The sequence below is a fragment of the Canis lupus genome, chromosome 14, assembly GCF_011100685.1.
Source record: "Canis lupus familiaris isolate Mischka breed German Shepherd chromosome 14, alternate assembly UU_Cfam_GSD_1.0, whole genome shotgun sequence".
Lineage (NCBI taxonomy): Eukaryota > Metazoa > Chordata > Mammalia > Carnivora > Canidae > Canis > Canis lupus.
In genome coordinates, this window is record NC_049235.1 from 20,018,777 (window position 1) to 20,035,440 (window position 16,664).

Below are 16,664 nucleotides of genomic sequence, written 5' to 3' on the forward strand. Positions count from 1 at the left end.
TTCCCTAAATTATTAGCATTAATTATTTCTTAATTTTACTACCATTAATTACATGCATTTAAATAGAAAATTATGTAAATTAGCCATTGCACAAACTTTATTCTTTAAAGAAGCAAAGGTAATAATGTGCAAATTAATAAATAAGTGATTTGGGGGGAGGACACGATTATTTATTATTTGTACAACCATTTTAAGGTAATTTGACATTCTTGGATATCCTGTAGAATAAATCTATGAGTTAGGTTGATGATTATCAATGCATTATATTCCTACTTGCTTGAAGACTCAAAAGCAAAGAAAGGTTAAATGATGTGCATTAAGACACCGAATCTGTGCCACATTTGAAAATAAATGACATTAGTTTGGCTATATAGAATAAATGACATTAGTTTGGCTATATAGAATAAATGACATTAGTTTGGCTATATAGAATACAAAACACTTCTCTTTAAGATTAGTATGGAGCCATTTAACAATAAGTAATATATTTAACAATAGTAGTATATGTTTGGAATTTCCCAATTACTTCAGCAAAATTGATGTTGCCTAACCCTTGAATTTTCTATAATTTTTTTCCATCAAAAATGCTGATTTGAACCCCTTACCACTTTTACTAAAGAACCAGGCCATTATTTGGATTAAGGAAGGAAGGACACAAAGAAATTGGAAATGTCAGTGTAACTTTTCATTTCAAAGCCTAATTTTAACCCAAATCAGTGTAGAACATGCATGGAACATAAATGAGAAAGGAGATATTCATTTATGTCTTTTAGATATTTTTCTCCTGTTTGCATAAAGCCAAAAGCAAATCTACCACAGCTTTAAACTGAAGCAGTACAAATGTATAGAACCAAAGTCCAACAAAGAGATACTGCATCCTTGCTGAATTAAAAAAAAAAAAAAAAAAAAGATTTGGCTTCGAAATATCCTTGGCTGCTTGACACTTCTAGTCAACAGGAAACCATTACCTTGGTCCCCTAAAACATTCTCTTCAACTGATATTAACTTTCATTGAAACCTAATTTTTTATTTATGAAATTATACCATAGTTAGTTCTCATTATTACCATGAAGACAAATGGAAAAATACTTTAGACTAAAGCTAAAATGATTAGTTCGTATATCTTTAATTAGAAGACTGAATTCTAGTTTTATATTCGTTAATTTATAAAAGATTAAGCACGACCTACCTCCTGTTTTGAGGGAGACCCAATTACTCTGGATTAGATATTATGTTTAGTATAATGAATAAGGAAAATTTTCATATAGATAATTAAAATCATTCTAAAAATGGGTAGTTTCCCCTATTATTCATTACATAAAATCTTCTATTAAGATGCCTCTCACTCAGGGAAAATCGATTGATACTGATGTTGGTATGAGAAAAGAGTAATAAGGAGGCAGATCTACCCCCAAAAGAAACACATAATACATTACAAATTTTAGAATAAATTCTATTTTAGAGAATTGAATATCTGAAGTCCTCCAGCAATGTCTCCCATAAAAGTGCAAAATTAAAGTTTCCCAGTGGTTTTTAGTTTTTTGAGGTTCAGCATTTCTCTAGCTCATTTAGGACTAATCAGTACTCATCTCTCACTTCTCTACACCATTTTTCTCAGGCAGCTGAAGGAGGTGTGAAAAGTCTTGAAGCTGATAAGTATAAACCCACAAATAGTCCCAACACTCTAGATCAAGCACCTGGACTGCTCCCCTTTCACACTTTTCTTTTGTACATACCTCTTAGGGAGGAATAAGGAGAAACTGTTCCCCCTTTTAGAACTCTAGGTGGAAGGGTGTAAATAACAACATCGTCCCCACCTCTACCCCCAAAAGAAATACCAAGGTGGCTCTTCCAAATCCTGAAACCTAGTTCCTTTAATTATTTTATTAAGGAATTCTCAATCCTTTTTCCTGATCCACCTAACTCACAATATCCAGCAGATTCCAAATCCACAGAATGTTAGCTCTGGGATCTGCATTGTAGAAGCTACTCAGGTGACTGTGATCTGCAACTTTGTTTGGACAGAACCAGGCTAGCCTCTCTCTCTCTCTCAACATACCTTTTAGGACCTAAAATGCTATAACTTGGAGTTTGATTTTCTGCATGTAAATCATATCAAAGGTTTGTTTTCAAGGTACATCAGTCAATCTGTAATATATTTTAAGTTAAATCTTTGGTCAAAAACATAACCCTAATCACAACGATGACTCTTTGGACAAAGCAAATTTACTTGTAAGAATTACTTTATGGGGCACCTTGGTAGCTCAGTCGGTTAAGCATCCAACTCGATTTCTACTCAGGTCATGATCTGAGTAGGTTGTGAGATGGAGCCCTGCTGGGTGTGGAATCTGCTTAAAATTCTCTTTCCCTCTTCCTCTGCCTCTCCCTCTCCCACCCCCGCACCAATTGTGTGCACTGTAAATAAATAAATAAATAGATAAATAAATAAATAATTTATAAAAAGGAATTATTCTATAATGTAATCTCCAGCAATGAATGGTAATAAGGGGACAGGACCTAAAGAGACAAGTTTTTCTTACTGTTAATGGTAACATGTATTCACTGAACTGCAAAGATCATTGATTAAGTACAGATGCAAAAAGCCTGACTGTATCAGGGGGCAGGGAACATTCTACAGAATGTGTGACTACTACTCTTCAACACTGTCAAGGTCATGGGAACTGAGGAAGGTCTAAAAATCTGCCCAGATCAGAGGAAAGAGACATGCCTCGACAGAGTGTCCCTGACAGAGTCCTGGAACAGAAGGACATTAGGGGAAAAAAACTATAAAATCTGGGGCACCTGTGTGGCACAGTCAGCTAAACATCTGACTCTTGGTTTTGGCTCAGGTTATGATCTCAGGGTCCTGGGATCAAGCCTGCATCAGGCTCCACATTCTGCATGGAGTCTGCTTGAGACTCTCTCTCCCTCTCTCTCTCATTCTCGGCCCCTCCCACTCATGCTGTCTCTCCCTCCCTCTCTCTCAAATAAAATCTTTAAAAATAAAACTAATGAAATCTCAAATTATTAAATTAAATTAAAAAAATCTGAAGTCTGCTTAATAGTAAAGCACCAATGCTATTTTCTTAGTTGTGACAAATGTACTATGGGGAAACTGGGTGAGGGATCTCTGGAAACTCTCTGTGTTATCTTTACAACGTTCTGAACCTTGAAAATCATTCCAAAATAAAACAGTTATTAACAAATACATTAGCAAAGATCAAGCTAAACTGACCCTACATTTCTATATTATGTGATTGTTTTAACAGCCTTTGATACTCTCTTTACCCTGGAATGTAGAAATGAAATACAAAATGAAATCGTCCTTTCTGAGCTTGCTCCAACTCCTACTCTCTCCAGCTTCCCTTGCCACTACCTGCTCCATCCCTTGCCTGTAAACTGGATCAGAGATCCTTCTGAGTTCAATGATACATTATCTTTGACTTAAATCAAGATAGGCAAATAATCTAATCTCAGCTTTAACCTAATTTAGCTTTATCTCTTATCCAAGTCTCAATTTTATCATCTGCAAATGATCAGACATTTCTTTTACTGTCTACTGCATGGTACCAGCGTGTAGTCCTGTGAAGCACTGTACCAAAAAAGAAAATATTACTGTGAAACTGACAAATAATGGTGGCAGCCCCTTGTCATAGAACTGTTATGAGTTCTCTACCTGGCGTTGTTATAAGTTTCTCTAGACCTTCTAGACTGACTTCTTTAAAAGACCCAGGCTAATTTCCACACAGCTCTTAAGGAAAGCTTTGAATGTTCTTGAGTCTCACTTAGAAACCAAAGTCCACTTTCAGCCTTATGCCTGAATGTCCTTATGCCTGAATATTTCTAGTGTCAAGTCTGAAGAATAAACATGAAATCCTATAGCTAGCCAAATTATATATGAATGACAAAATCTGTAAGGTTAGGATGAATATGGGAAGATGAAATGTGTGCCCTTTTAGGAAGGATTAATTAACAAACACCAGGCAGCATTCGCCAAGCATGGACTTGGTTATCAAGTACTGTAATGCCTCATCAAATAGAGTATCTCATTTTAATGTGGAGAATTCAATTCAATCCAAATGACCAAAATACATATGCATGCACTTGGTGCTGAAATAAAACTTTAAAAAACAGGGCCATGCTTTTAAGGTAAGAGTAAAAGATGAATTTGCGTAAAGGACAGCTGTGACGAACCTGATACAATGAATCTCCCTATTATCTGGCATGTTGGAAAATGAGGTTAATCACATATTCTGGCTTATAGGGAGTTACCATAGAGACAGTGCACATATTATCCATTTCCAAGAATAAAAGAAAGATAATATACACTCAACACTGAAACTACACCGAATGTAATTTAATTTCCCTCTGATGAGTCAGACGTACTTGACGAACTCGCAGTGCCTCAGAATAATCATTGTGCACATCATCAATTATCTATCTACCCTATTTATATAGAAGTGCTAGTTAATGGAGTTTTTCCATTAGCAGAAATCTGAATAATGTGAAGGTTTTCTGGACTTAAAAATACATATGTGGTCAAATTGTCACAAGTTCAATAGAATAACCTATTGCATTTGCAAATAGAGAGATCTGATCAACATAATGACAGTTGATGGGGTGATGGAAGGACCAGGAAGATGTATTTCATTGCAAACTAGATAGAAAATTTTGTTGTGTTTATAATAGGGGTAGAAACACTGCAAAACTCTAACCACAGAAAATCAAAATAATTTTTAAGGAGCTACTTATTCTCAACATGATATGGTCAGAAAGCATCTCTAAATGACATAGCTTTTCTCTCTTCCTTCAACTTCCCTAGCAACAGAGTTTTACGGATTTACAAAGATATTTAAGCTCCCCTACTCATTATAATGACTATTTCTCTATTCCAAAATTTGATAGCATTGTTATTTTGTCAACAAAAGCATTTCTTGGACTGTGTTCTTTGAAGGGTTACCTCTTCTGGCCTATTTCCATAGATTCATGAAGCATCTCAATACACTCAAGGCCTCTGAGAACTCTTGTAGTTTTAAAACAAACAAACAAAAAAAACTGTTTCTCAAGTGTATTTGACAATTTCGCTTTTGAGAATATATATCAACATTTGAAGGATATATACCCATATTTCACTAGCACTCTTGGGTAGCCTTAAAAAAATTTAAAAATTCTTTCCATTTGGAAATGAATGATAAGGCTGTTCATATTTTCATCTAAAAAAAGCATGAGAGATTGTTAAATCATGAGCTACTACAATATTCTTGAAATATACTAATTTTTTTCATCTGTATCTAATACTGGTGAAGTGAGTTTTTTAGGATGTCCCACTAACTATCAGAGAACAAAGAAATCTATCCTTTCCATTGTATAAAACTAAATTTTGTGTGACTTCAATATTCATATCCCTGGGCTGCCTGGGTGGCTCAGTGGTTGAGCAGTTGCCTTTGGCACAGGTTGTGATCCTGGGGTCCTGGGATCGAGTCCTGTATCAGGTTCACCGAAGGGTGCCTGCCTCTCCCCCAGCCTATGTCTCTGCCTCTCTCAGTGTGTTTCTCATGAATAAATAAATAAAATCTTAAAAAAAAAAATTCACATCCTTGATCAAATGTTTCCAAAACTCAAAATTTTAAATGTATGCAATTTTCTCCACTGTCAATCAGACTTCAATTACTTATACATACATGCCTACATAAACACATATCTTAGCCTATTCAACAGTAAGCAAATAACGTTAGAAAAGTTTAATACAATATTTTCAGATTTCTTAAGTATTTTGAACAAATTTATTGAGTCTATCTATACTATTCATATTAATTACTGTTTAATCTCCAAATTACTACATACATTTTGCATGGTTACAAAATAAGCACTCACAATGGGAAAATTTTACATCCAGTATGATACCCAGAGAAATCTTTAATCAGTAAGAGGTTATTATATTATACCCTTTATGTGGTGAGGGTGGGGTGAGGTAGATTTTTCTCTATATCCATCATATTTACAAAAGTAAAGTGAAAAAGAGGAGGATCTCAAAAACAAATATGTGACTTCCTTGGGAAACTAAATTTATCCCATTTTAACATAACATTTGATTAAAAGAAGAAAAAATAAAGAGCCATGTTCTAAAAAATAAATGACAATTTTACCTACAATTCTTTTATATCAAAATTGAGCTTATAGGCATATAATGTGGGTTCTCAAAGAGCAACTGGGCAAATTCCTCAACCCTTTGGCCCCCATAGGTAGGCTTCTTCCAGACTTTCTGATCATAGTCCTTCCAATATTACAAAGGTTGGCACTAATAAATTGTATTTATAGTCAAAATTGGAACTACTCATTTTGATATATAAGCAGATCACAAAAAATAACATAAAAACCTTTCATCCTGAGGCACAAAAATTAGATTAAATAAGATGTGTGGTAATAACATTAAAAAAATAGGTTAAAAGAACCAAATAATTCCAATAATAGCTCTAAAAAAGAATCAATTTGTTATGGTTTAGGATATGCTTCTCTTTTTCACAATTAACTCATCTTTGAGAACACATGTTAGTTTATTAGCAGTGTCAATATCTTAAATATTAAGGTGAATATCATCTTGTTTCAATTAGCGAAGAAAAAAAAAATGCATTTCCTGAAAGTAATCCTTTATGTTTGGGTCAGCACCACCAGGTTGAGATCTACCCTGTCAATGTCCTTTTGGTATTTTCTCTTAGAGTTGTCAACAAACAAAAGCAATAATGAAAAGGTCTAGTCTTTATGGAAATTAAGTAGATATATTCATGCATATTAATAATGACAGGACCACATGGAAACTTACTGCTGTGTTTGCATCAGTGGCATATTCGTGCTCTCATAACTGTCCGTGTGCAGAGGAGGTATGATCTCCCCAGTTACGGGGTGAAACACAGGGAGCGTTGACAAAGGCCATGCTATCTCTCTATTCTTGGACATGTCACGGAGTTCTTTGGTAGATTTCTGAATAGCACTATGATGAACCAGCTGGATGCTAGATGGAAAAGAAATAAAACAACATATATTTAAAATCAAATATTAGCCCAGTGGGTCATCAAATTTTAAAAAGTTATAATTTTTTTTCCTGTTTAAAATAAGACATCATTCCACTTTGAGCACTCTACAAGTTATCTCTGAAAAAGATATATTTCACATGCTTTTAACACAGCAAAACTGAACATCGTAAACCAATTTTTAAATAAGTGTGTCTTGCATGAAACTAAGCTATAAAGCATTGTGTTAATATTTCAGCCCTAAGAAACAAACTAGTATTCTATTTAATTTCTACAATTAAGATTAAACTACCATAGCTTTTACATTGTTGCTTCTGATGGGGCATTTATAAATACTCACAGAAGTTTCATTTTATGGTAGGTTATTACTGTAGATTCAGGAAAACGTGTATGAAAGGTCTTTTCATCTGTTCTCTGGTTTATAGAAATGCAGATTGGGAAATCACATCATATAAATGGCAAGTTAATATTCTGAATCTGAAATTTTAGGTTTAATTTTTATCTGTGTAATCTTATTTTCAAACCCTTTTTATTTTTAGTCTCTATCCCTCCTAAACATCTATTTAGAAAGCAGCTTTCACATTTATGAAATAAACTATGAAAGATGATGAATGACAAAGTAAAAGCATGACACACATGTATGCAGCATGATAAGCAACTGAGAAGTGAAAAAACATGATAAAGAAAATAACAGGAAAGAAGACACTTACTCTGGTGTTTGCATGTTTCTCTTTTCCCTAGAAACAAAACAAAATTTATGAATTAAATAATAGCATTGATATTTGAAACATTAAGACTATATGCTCATGGGATCTTGCATGATGTGGAAATGCTGACATTGTTACTATTAAATGCAACCAGGCAGCATTTGCCACCAGGTTTATGACATTACTTGGATGAGTACACATACAGAGATGGAATACTGATGAGAAACACACAGAAAAATGGAAAAAAAATGGAGATTAAGAATCAAGCTCTTGGAAATAAATTCTATGACATAATGAAATCAAGCTACATGTAAAAATGAAAGAATCTGTTACTTGCTGCTTTATTAATTATTTATCCTTTGCTTTGTTGCTCTGACTTCCAGATAATCTTGGGAGATTATTTTAATTGACATAGATGTCCTGAAAGTGCTAACTATTCCTGAAGTGAACACTCATTACTCAAATTATACTCATGTCATTAATTTACTCCTAGGTTTATATGTATATATACATATCTTTTAAACATTTAGATTATGTCACCCGTTTGACAGAACAATTTTGAGAAGAATTCTGACCACCACTTCTGATCAAACTAAGACTATTTATTTATTTAAAGTGCAATTACCATATCAATAGATTCCATAGCCTCTGCACAAAATGGCTTATATAACCAAGAGAGCTAGCCTCTGTTATTCTTGGGGCTGTTTTGCCAGCATGAATTTACATCTAGCCTTAATAATTGTTGAATAAAGTAATTATATCTCTAATTTGATTTACTAGACTCAAAACTATTTTAATTCATTTTAAAGGAATAAAGTACTGTAGTTTGACTTGAACACAATTTCAATTAATTTATAAAGTATTTTATGAACCAAATGAAACTTGGCTTTTAATGGAATCTTATATGTTGTTATCCTAGTAGGCTTGATAATTTTTTATTAGTGTTTTAAAGTACTCACACTCCTTCCCGTCGGCAGCACATGATATAAGCAAGTATTAGAAAAAGGACCAGTGCTACTGCCGAGGGCACAGCCAGTGTAATTAGGAAATCCGTGTAATAGTCTCTGCTTTTCAAAGAATCAGAAGGGGGTTTGTACTCTCCACCATCAGGTAAGATCCCCTCTCCTCGAATCACTTCCTGATAGGTGGACACTTGCTTTGTTTTATCGACCTGATACAAAAGAAGACAATTATACATCAAATTAATAGCTGCAAACATTACGAGAGTTTAAGACCCAGACATACCAAAACTTTCTTTGACACATTTTTAACAAGGAATCTTTTCTAATTACGTTATCATCTTGAACTTGCAATTGTTTATGGGAGCTAGGAAGAAGTAACGAACAAAAATAACAGATTAAAGGGTTTATGTTGGCCTACTTTCTATGGCCTTTCCACAACATACGGACATATGTACATGAATTCGTACATAATAAAGGTATGTGTCTGTGGGGGCTCTTCGCAGTTCCTTCTTTGAAGCAGAAGACTTTCATACTACTATGTACCTTTCTTGTTTCCTAGGGACCAACTTCTAGTGCAGATGCTAACAAACCATGAACTGGCTGACAACCAGGTATGTGGGTGTGGTTTCTAAGGTTAGTGAAAGAGAAAAGAAAAATAACATGAGAGATAATTTCTAAATGATTATAACCTTGATCTTCCTTTGATCAAGCTGACAGAATTTTGAGGAAAGACAGCCTAAGGAACATGTAACTCCTCCAACACTAGAGTTTTACTAAATTCTATTCCAGAATCAAAAAAATGTGCATTTGCACTATATCCATTTACCTCCACATTCATTGAACTGCTTTCACTGAGTGGCATTTAATTATGTTGCAGTTTTTATTGAAGGATGGTATAAAAATAGCCATGTGAAACTTCTCACTACATTTGCCCCCCCTTTACCCTCCCGCCAAAATACATTGGGGAGAATGATTTGTGGCATTTCTCAATATATTCTCCAGAAAACAAAACAAAACAAAACAAAACAAAACAAAACACTTGAAGAATTTTGTCAAGACTACAGTGCTAGTAAAATCTTTACTTTCTGCCAAGGAATTGATGGTCTGCTTCCTTTAAAAAGGAGAACTGAGTAACTGATGAATTTCCTCTTTTGATCATGGACCTATTAGGAAGCTTGTTGTCAACCTTGGGCCTATTTTTTTTTTTTTAAGTTCAGGTCCTGATCTTCTATTTCTTTTGTATTTTATTTATTACATTTATTGTTTTGACTATTTCATTTAAGCCCCCTGACATCTTCTGTGGTAAGATGTGACACGTAAGTAAATACACGTAAAATAAAAAATGAAAATCCCCATCTTTCCATTTACAAAATCTCACCACAGAAACTAAAAACTTCAAAACATACGTCAATTTTTAAAACTTTAGAAATGAGGTAATATTCCTAAACATCAACAACTTTTAGCACAAACACAAGTAAAATGGCATTGTTAGGGCCCACTGTTTACTGCCTCTGGTTACAGGTACCTACTCAAGTTATGATTGCAGCCACTCAGTCTTTGGCATCCTTGTACGATTACCACCATGACTGAAATATTAAGCTTTGCAAATTCAACATTTATGTATAACACACGTAAACCATAGCAGCTTAATAATTTTACTTGATTTAAGAAGACAAAGAAAGAAAATTATTTTCCTAAGACACAGTCCCATAAAAAGGAAAGTCTAGGGCCAAGGGTCACAGGTGCTGAGTGCTGCGACGTGAATACTATGTTCTTCTGTACTGCAGCCGGGAAAGTTGCCTGCAGTTGGTTCTCTAAGACATGAAATGACAGTTGTGTTTATGTGTCAATAACTTTGTTCAAATGTCAACTTTAAACTTAGATCTAATTCACTCACCACCAATCATCAAGAGGTGACAGAAGCTAAATCTAAAGGTCACTAAAAAGTAAAACAACTTACCGATCTTCCAGAAAGCAAGATCAAAAAATAATATAATTTTTTTTAAATTTTTATTTATTTATGATAGTCACAGAGAGAGAGAGAGAGGCAGAGACATAGGCAGAGGGAGAGGCAGGCTCCATGTACCGGGAGCCCGACGTGGGATTCGATCCCGGGTCTCCAGGATTGCGCCCTGGGCCAAAGGCAGGCGCTAAACCGCTGCGCCACCCAGGGATCCCAAAAAATAATATAAATTTTATAGATGAAGCCTTACCTACATTTTCTTAAGTCTTTTAGCATCCTAATTACAAAGGATATTTAGAAAGAAATATTTAATATTTATGGGGCCCTGGGTAAGATTCTAATTTTGCTCACTGGAATTTTTTTTTATTCCTTGAACTTTCCCTACAATTTGAATTTTTAGGACACTGACCCGTAGCACCATATTGCTTTATTTTCAGATTTATTATTGTACCCCAGTCTCTCCTTCCAAAGTGGGTGATGGCAGCATATCTGAGACTTTCTCCATATGTCACACTGATTCCATAATCTATCTTGGCTTAGCAGCCACCTGGATGTCCGGGGGTGGGGGGTCATTTGGACCACCTGCCAAGCTAATGCAGCCCCAGCAACTGATCAAGGGTAGACTGAGGACAAAAGTGGAGATACTCTTTTCTAAATGGATGCACTGTCAACAAGCTTGCCAAATCCTTAAAGTCAAGGGAAGTCCATAGCGTTAACAAAGTAAACCCAGGATTTGTTCCTTAAAGCAATTCAGGTTTTAGTCAAATGTTCTCTCCAGCCACATCACTTCTAAGTACATTCACAAAAACACAGTAAAATAAAAACTCACCAATGAGATTTTGCACCAGTCAATGTAAAATTGAGTACGAAATTTTTTATCACATGTTATCACAGGCTCCATTTCTTGACTGCATCTCAATTGATTCTGTGGATTTTCAACTTCTCGTAAACAAGAAGAAAACGGTACATCGGCACCAACCATGACATAAACGCTGCAAAAATGTGAAACTCTCAGGTTATCCTTTGAGAAAATTGGAAACACTGAAAAACAATCTACCCTGAAAGCAGGATTTATCCTTTTGAATTGAGGGATTATCTAGAATCATCCCTAAGGTAGGGGCCTGGGCTTTAAAAGCAGTGATTCATGGAGGAGCTGCCTTCCATTCTTTCCTTTATTTAACCAATATTTACTGAGTGCTTTGGTGTTCCAGACACTCTCCTGATTCTATGTTAATTTCTAAAAATTTTTTTTTCACTCAATTTATTTTAATTCAAAGTAAGCATGTGTCTGACATACTGTGATTACTATGTTTAGTAGATTGTTTACATTTAAAAATTACTCTTAAAGTAAATTATTTAGAAATAACACTATCACCAAACTAATAAATAATTGCAGGTAATAAATCTCACTTGATCTCATTTTAATAAGATTGTGAAATTACAACTCTGGAGGTATGGAGCTTTAGGCACTTAGCTATTTTACCCAAGTTTCTACTGCACAGACCCCTACTGTTAGGTCTCCTACAAGGTCTCTCACTCTTTTATTCAAGAAGTTAATCCAAGAGAAAAACTATTACTTGGTAAGCACAAATTAGGCAAGCAAAATTTATTTTCTTGGTGTATACCTTAGTAATTAGGGGGAAAGAACACTACTTAATTAGTCAATGAGAGTTTCACACACACAAAAAAAGAGAAGATAGTGATAATAGCATTTAAATAATCTTGAAGCAGCTCAAGAAAAGGGAATCTCATAGGTTTTTCAAAAGAGAGAAAACTAGGAATCACTCTAAATAAATATTTCTTTTCCTAATGACAATGTTATAGCTACTTATAAAATGAAATAAACCCATCAAAATTCCAGCTCTCTCTTTGTAGAAACTGACAAGCTTATCCTAAAATTTATGGAAATTCAAGGATCGTAAAATAACTGCAAAAAATTCTTGAAAAAGAAAAAGTTGGAAGACTCACAATTGCTGGTTTTAAAACTTACAAAGCAACAGTAATCAAATCAATCAGCAATAGTAATCCAGCATAAGGACAGACATGTAGACCAATGAATAAAATTCAAATCTAGGAATAAACTCTTACATTTGGTAAACAAGTGCCAAGATAATTCAATGGAGGAAAGAACAGTTTTTATAACAAATGGTACTGGCACAGTCAGGTATCCACATGCAAAAGAATAAAGCTGGATCCCTACCCCATATCATATAAGAAAATTCACTTAAAATAGAGCAGTGACTTAAATGGAAGACCTAAAACTATTAAACTCTGAGGAAAAAAAGGAATACATTTGCATGACCTTGTATTAGGCAGTGGTTTCTTAGATATGACACCAAAAGTTCCAGCAAGAACAGAACAAACTAGATAAGTTGGACTTTATCAAAATTAAAAATAGTGTGCTCCAAAGGTCACCATCAAGAAAGTGAAAAGGCAACCCATGAAATGAGAGAAATTAGCTGCAAATCATGTATCTAATAAGAGAATTATATCTACAATATATAAGGGACTCTTAAACTCAAAAATGAAAAGACAAATAATCCAATTTAAAAACAGAAAGGGCTCTGAATAGACATTTCTCCAAAGAAGTATACAAACATCCAATAAGTGCATGAAATGCCTTGAAATGTCCAAGATCATTAGCCCTCAGCACAAGAGAAATCGAAACTACCATCAAAACCATTGTTTCACCTCCACAGGATGGCTATAATAAAAAATACAGACAATAAGAAGTGCCGGTGAGGATGTGGAGAAATTGGAACTTTCCTACTCTACTGGTGACAATGCAAAATGGTACAACTGCTTTGGAAAGCAGTCTAGAAGTTCCTCAAAAGGTTGAATACAGAGTTACCATATGAACCAGCAGTGCCATTCCTAAGTATATACCCTAAGAGAAATGAAAACATGTCTGTACGAAGACTTATCCGTGAATGTTCATAGCAACATTATTCACAGTAGTCAAAAAGCAGACACAGTCTAAATGCTCACTGATGAGTGAATAAAAGGTGGAATATCCATACAATCGAATATCACTCAACCATAAAAAGAAATGAACTACTAATACATGCTACAATATGAATGAATCCTGAAAACAATATTGTGGAAAAGTGGAAGCCAGTCACAAAAGACCACATACTGTGTGATTCCACTCATAAGAAATGCCCAGAGTAGGCAAATGTATAAAGATAGCAGGTAAACAGTGGTTGCCTAGGGCTGGGGGTGGTGACGGTACATGGCTGCCAATGGGTATGGGACGAAGGTGCTGGGATGATGAAAATGTTCTAAAATTGATGGTGGTAACGATTGCACCATTTTATGAAAAAGCTAAAATCCATTGAGTTATATATTTTAAGTAGGAGAATTGTATAGTATGAATTACATCTCAATAAAGCTGCTATTTTCAAAAATAAAATGAAAGTGCAGCACAAAAATTAAAAGCCATGTCAATGTAAGTATGAACTCACACTCTGAGTTGACAACTATGTGCCAGAGTTTAATTACACAAACTGATTTGGTTGTTTTTTATGTCAAATATATATTTGGACTTAAGATTCATTTGAAGGAAATTTTTTTTTTCAAAAACCAGGATGCTTTTGGGAGACAAATAAAATGTAATAGGCTAAAACTAAAGATGAAAATAAAAATAAAAATTCTGAACAAAAGTATGTATGAGGAACTATTGGTATTTAGATGATCAGCGAATATAAATATATTTCATTTAAAACAAGTTCTTACTTGTAAGCTTCACATAAAGCCAATTTCTACTTCCTTATTAACTGCCTAACCAAGACCATATATCTCCTTAATAATTGTGACATATAAATACAGAAATGAGTATTTTTTACAACTGCTAACTTGCTTTAATGTGACATTGATTTGCATTTATAATTAGTAAGATTTTAAATTAATTCACTTCAAGTTAAGGTAAATGGGCATACGAGTTTTTGGTGCTTTGAACAGTTTTTATTTTTTTTCCTCAAATTATAAAAGCAATATAAAAACATTACATTAAACCTGGGATATAGAAACAAGAATTAATTTATATTACTAACAGAACTACTTCCATTTTCCAATGTACCTTGTAAAATGTTTTTCAAATGCATATATTTTTAACCTAATTGCAATCATCTCTAAAATATAATTTTATACCCTGCCTTTTCCCTTAATGCGTCATAAGCATTTTCCATATTTTGCAGTCTTCATAATTATAGATTTATGGCAATATAATTTTTTAAGTGCACATGATTTATTCAACAATTACTTCAGAGTCGGACATGTAAGTTGCTTCCAATTTTTTTGATGTTATAAATAATATTGCAAAGACTATCTCTCTGCATATTTTTTAATGTTACTATCTTTAAAGAGATGCCTAGAAGTAGAAACATTTTTATGACAGTTGACACATACTGCCAAATTACTTTCATCTCTACTTGGATGATCCATAGGCTTCACAAACTTAATATGTTCCGAACTGAGCTCATTGTCACCCCACCCCACCTCCACCTGTTTCTCCTTTTCCATGTTCTTCTCTCCCAATGATTGGCATGGCCAGATGCTCAAGTACCATCATCTTTGACTCCTGTCCTTCTTTCCACATATTCAATCTATCAGCAGTCTCTGACATTTACCCCGAAAGAACTCTCACATGCACCTGTCCACTATGTTCCATCTCCCTGTTACATCCTAGTTCTGATCACCATTGCTTTCCAATGTGAAGCCAACAGCCCCTTTTAAAGGTCCTTCTTGAACCAGTCTTTCTCACTGTCTTCAGGGAGCCTATGTGCAGAACAAGTGAATGAATAAAAAGCATTATACCAGTTTTAAAACACAAGCCATTGTATATTCGAAAGTTGCTAAAAGAGTAGATCTTAGAGTTTTTATAACAATAAAAATATCTGTAACTACACGAGGTGATAGATGTTAAACTTATTCTGGTAATCGTTTTGCAATATATACATATGTGAAATCACCTTAAACTCGTACAATGCCATATATCAACTATATTTCAAGAATACTGGGAAAATCAATGAGTTAATATATAAAATGTAAAGAGACTACAAATGTTATGCTTGAGTGAGAGAAGGAGATATTAGATTTGTCTTGTAAGTAAAAAAAAAAAAAAAATGTATACTCATTGTTTCTCTTGTAGAGCCAGTAAGTTTCAATGTGTTGGCTTTCAAAAGAAAAAAATAATTTTGTATGAGGCCGTGAATAATAACTCTATGTTATACACGCTAAAATTACATTTTTCATAATCTGTTTTCCTTTCAGTTAGCTTTCTGACACGAAGAAACTTAAAATTTTTATGAAGCGAAATGAAAATGATCGTTACCTTTATGACCTTAGCCACATGTTTTCAAACTTTCAAAGGTGTAAACAGATGAGATAGGAATGTGTTGCCAACTACGAGGCTCTCAACCAATGTTAACAAAACATGGTGCCTCAAACTCTTAAGAATTGATCTACACAGGCAGATTTTGTTCCTTATGAAGGAGTCTTTTCTTCCAATTTGAACAACTCAATTTGCCTTGAGGGAGAACATATTCACTGTGGCCTTTACACATACAATGTTGAAAACCAAGTAACAGGTTAAAAAGAAAAATAAGTCCAAACTCTGCCTTTTATAGCCAGATATCTGCCAGATAAATGGATCCAATGATTGCATATTTGACCTAATTGTCCAAGTAACAAATGTGTTTTATTCTTAATTTTGTGTATATAGGAAATAAAAGACAGTTTAGAAAAGAATGTGTTCACATGTTACATGTTGCCTGGGAACTCCTGAGCCCTTAGAAAATACACTATGATTCCTGCCCTCTGTCCCTCACACCACTTCTTTGTTTTGTGCATATATGCAATCAATCGGCCAAAAAGTGAGATGAAAAATAAAGAATAAGTTAAACTAAATAAAAGGTCTAATGCAGAATAAAAAAGAAAACAAAGGACACTTCCAGACTCTGGTTCTACTACTTGCTTGCCCCTCTTCATTGGAGAAGGAATAAAT

General features: G+C 34.2%; 1 protein-coding gene across 8 annotated transcripts in view; it reads right to left on the reverse strand.

Moving 5' to 3' along the window:
- Window positions 1-16,664, reverse strand: part of SGCE (sarcoglycan epsilon) — a 68,710-nt gene that overhangs the window by 6,452 nt on the left and 45,594 nt on the right. For 3 of the 8 annotated variants that reach the window (XM_038556841.1, XM_038556844.1, XM_038556843.1), the window contains 4 exons: window positions 11,490-11,652; window positions 8,695-8,906; window positions 7,739-7,765; window positions 6,821-7,009 (listed from right to left, as the gene is read on the reverse strand). In XM_038556841.1, coding sequence (XP_038412769.1) covers window positions 6,821-7,009; window positions 7,739-7,765; window positions 8,695-8,906; window positions 11,490-11,652 — 591 coding nt within the window. Of the gene's footprint in view, window positions 1-6,816; window positions 7,010-7,738; window positions 7,766-8,694; window positions 8,907-11,489; window positions 11,653-16,664 lie in introns of those variants that run through there. The other 5 variants (XM_038556845.1, XM_038556848.1, XM_038556842.1 and 2 more) reach the window with 3 other exon arrangements.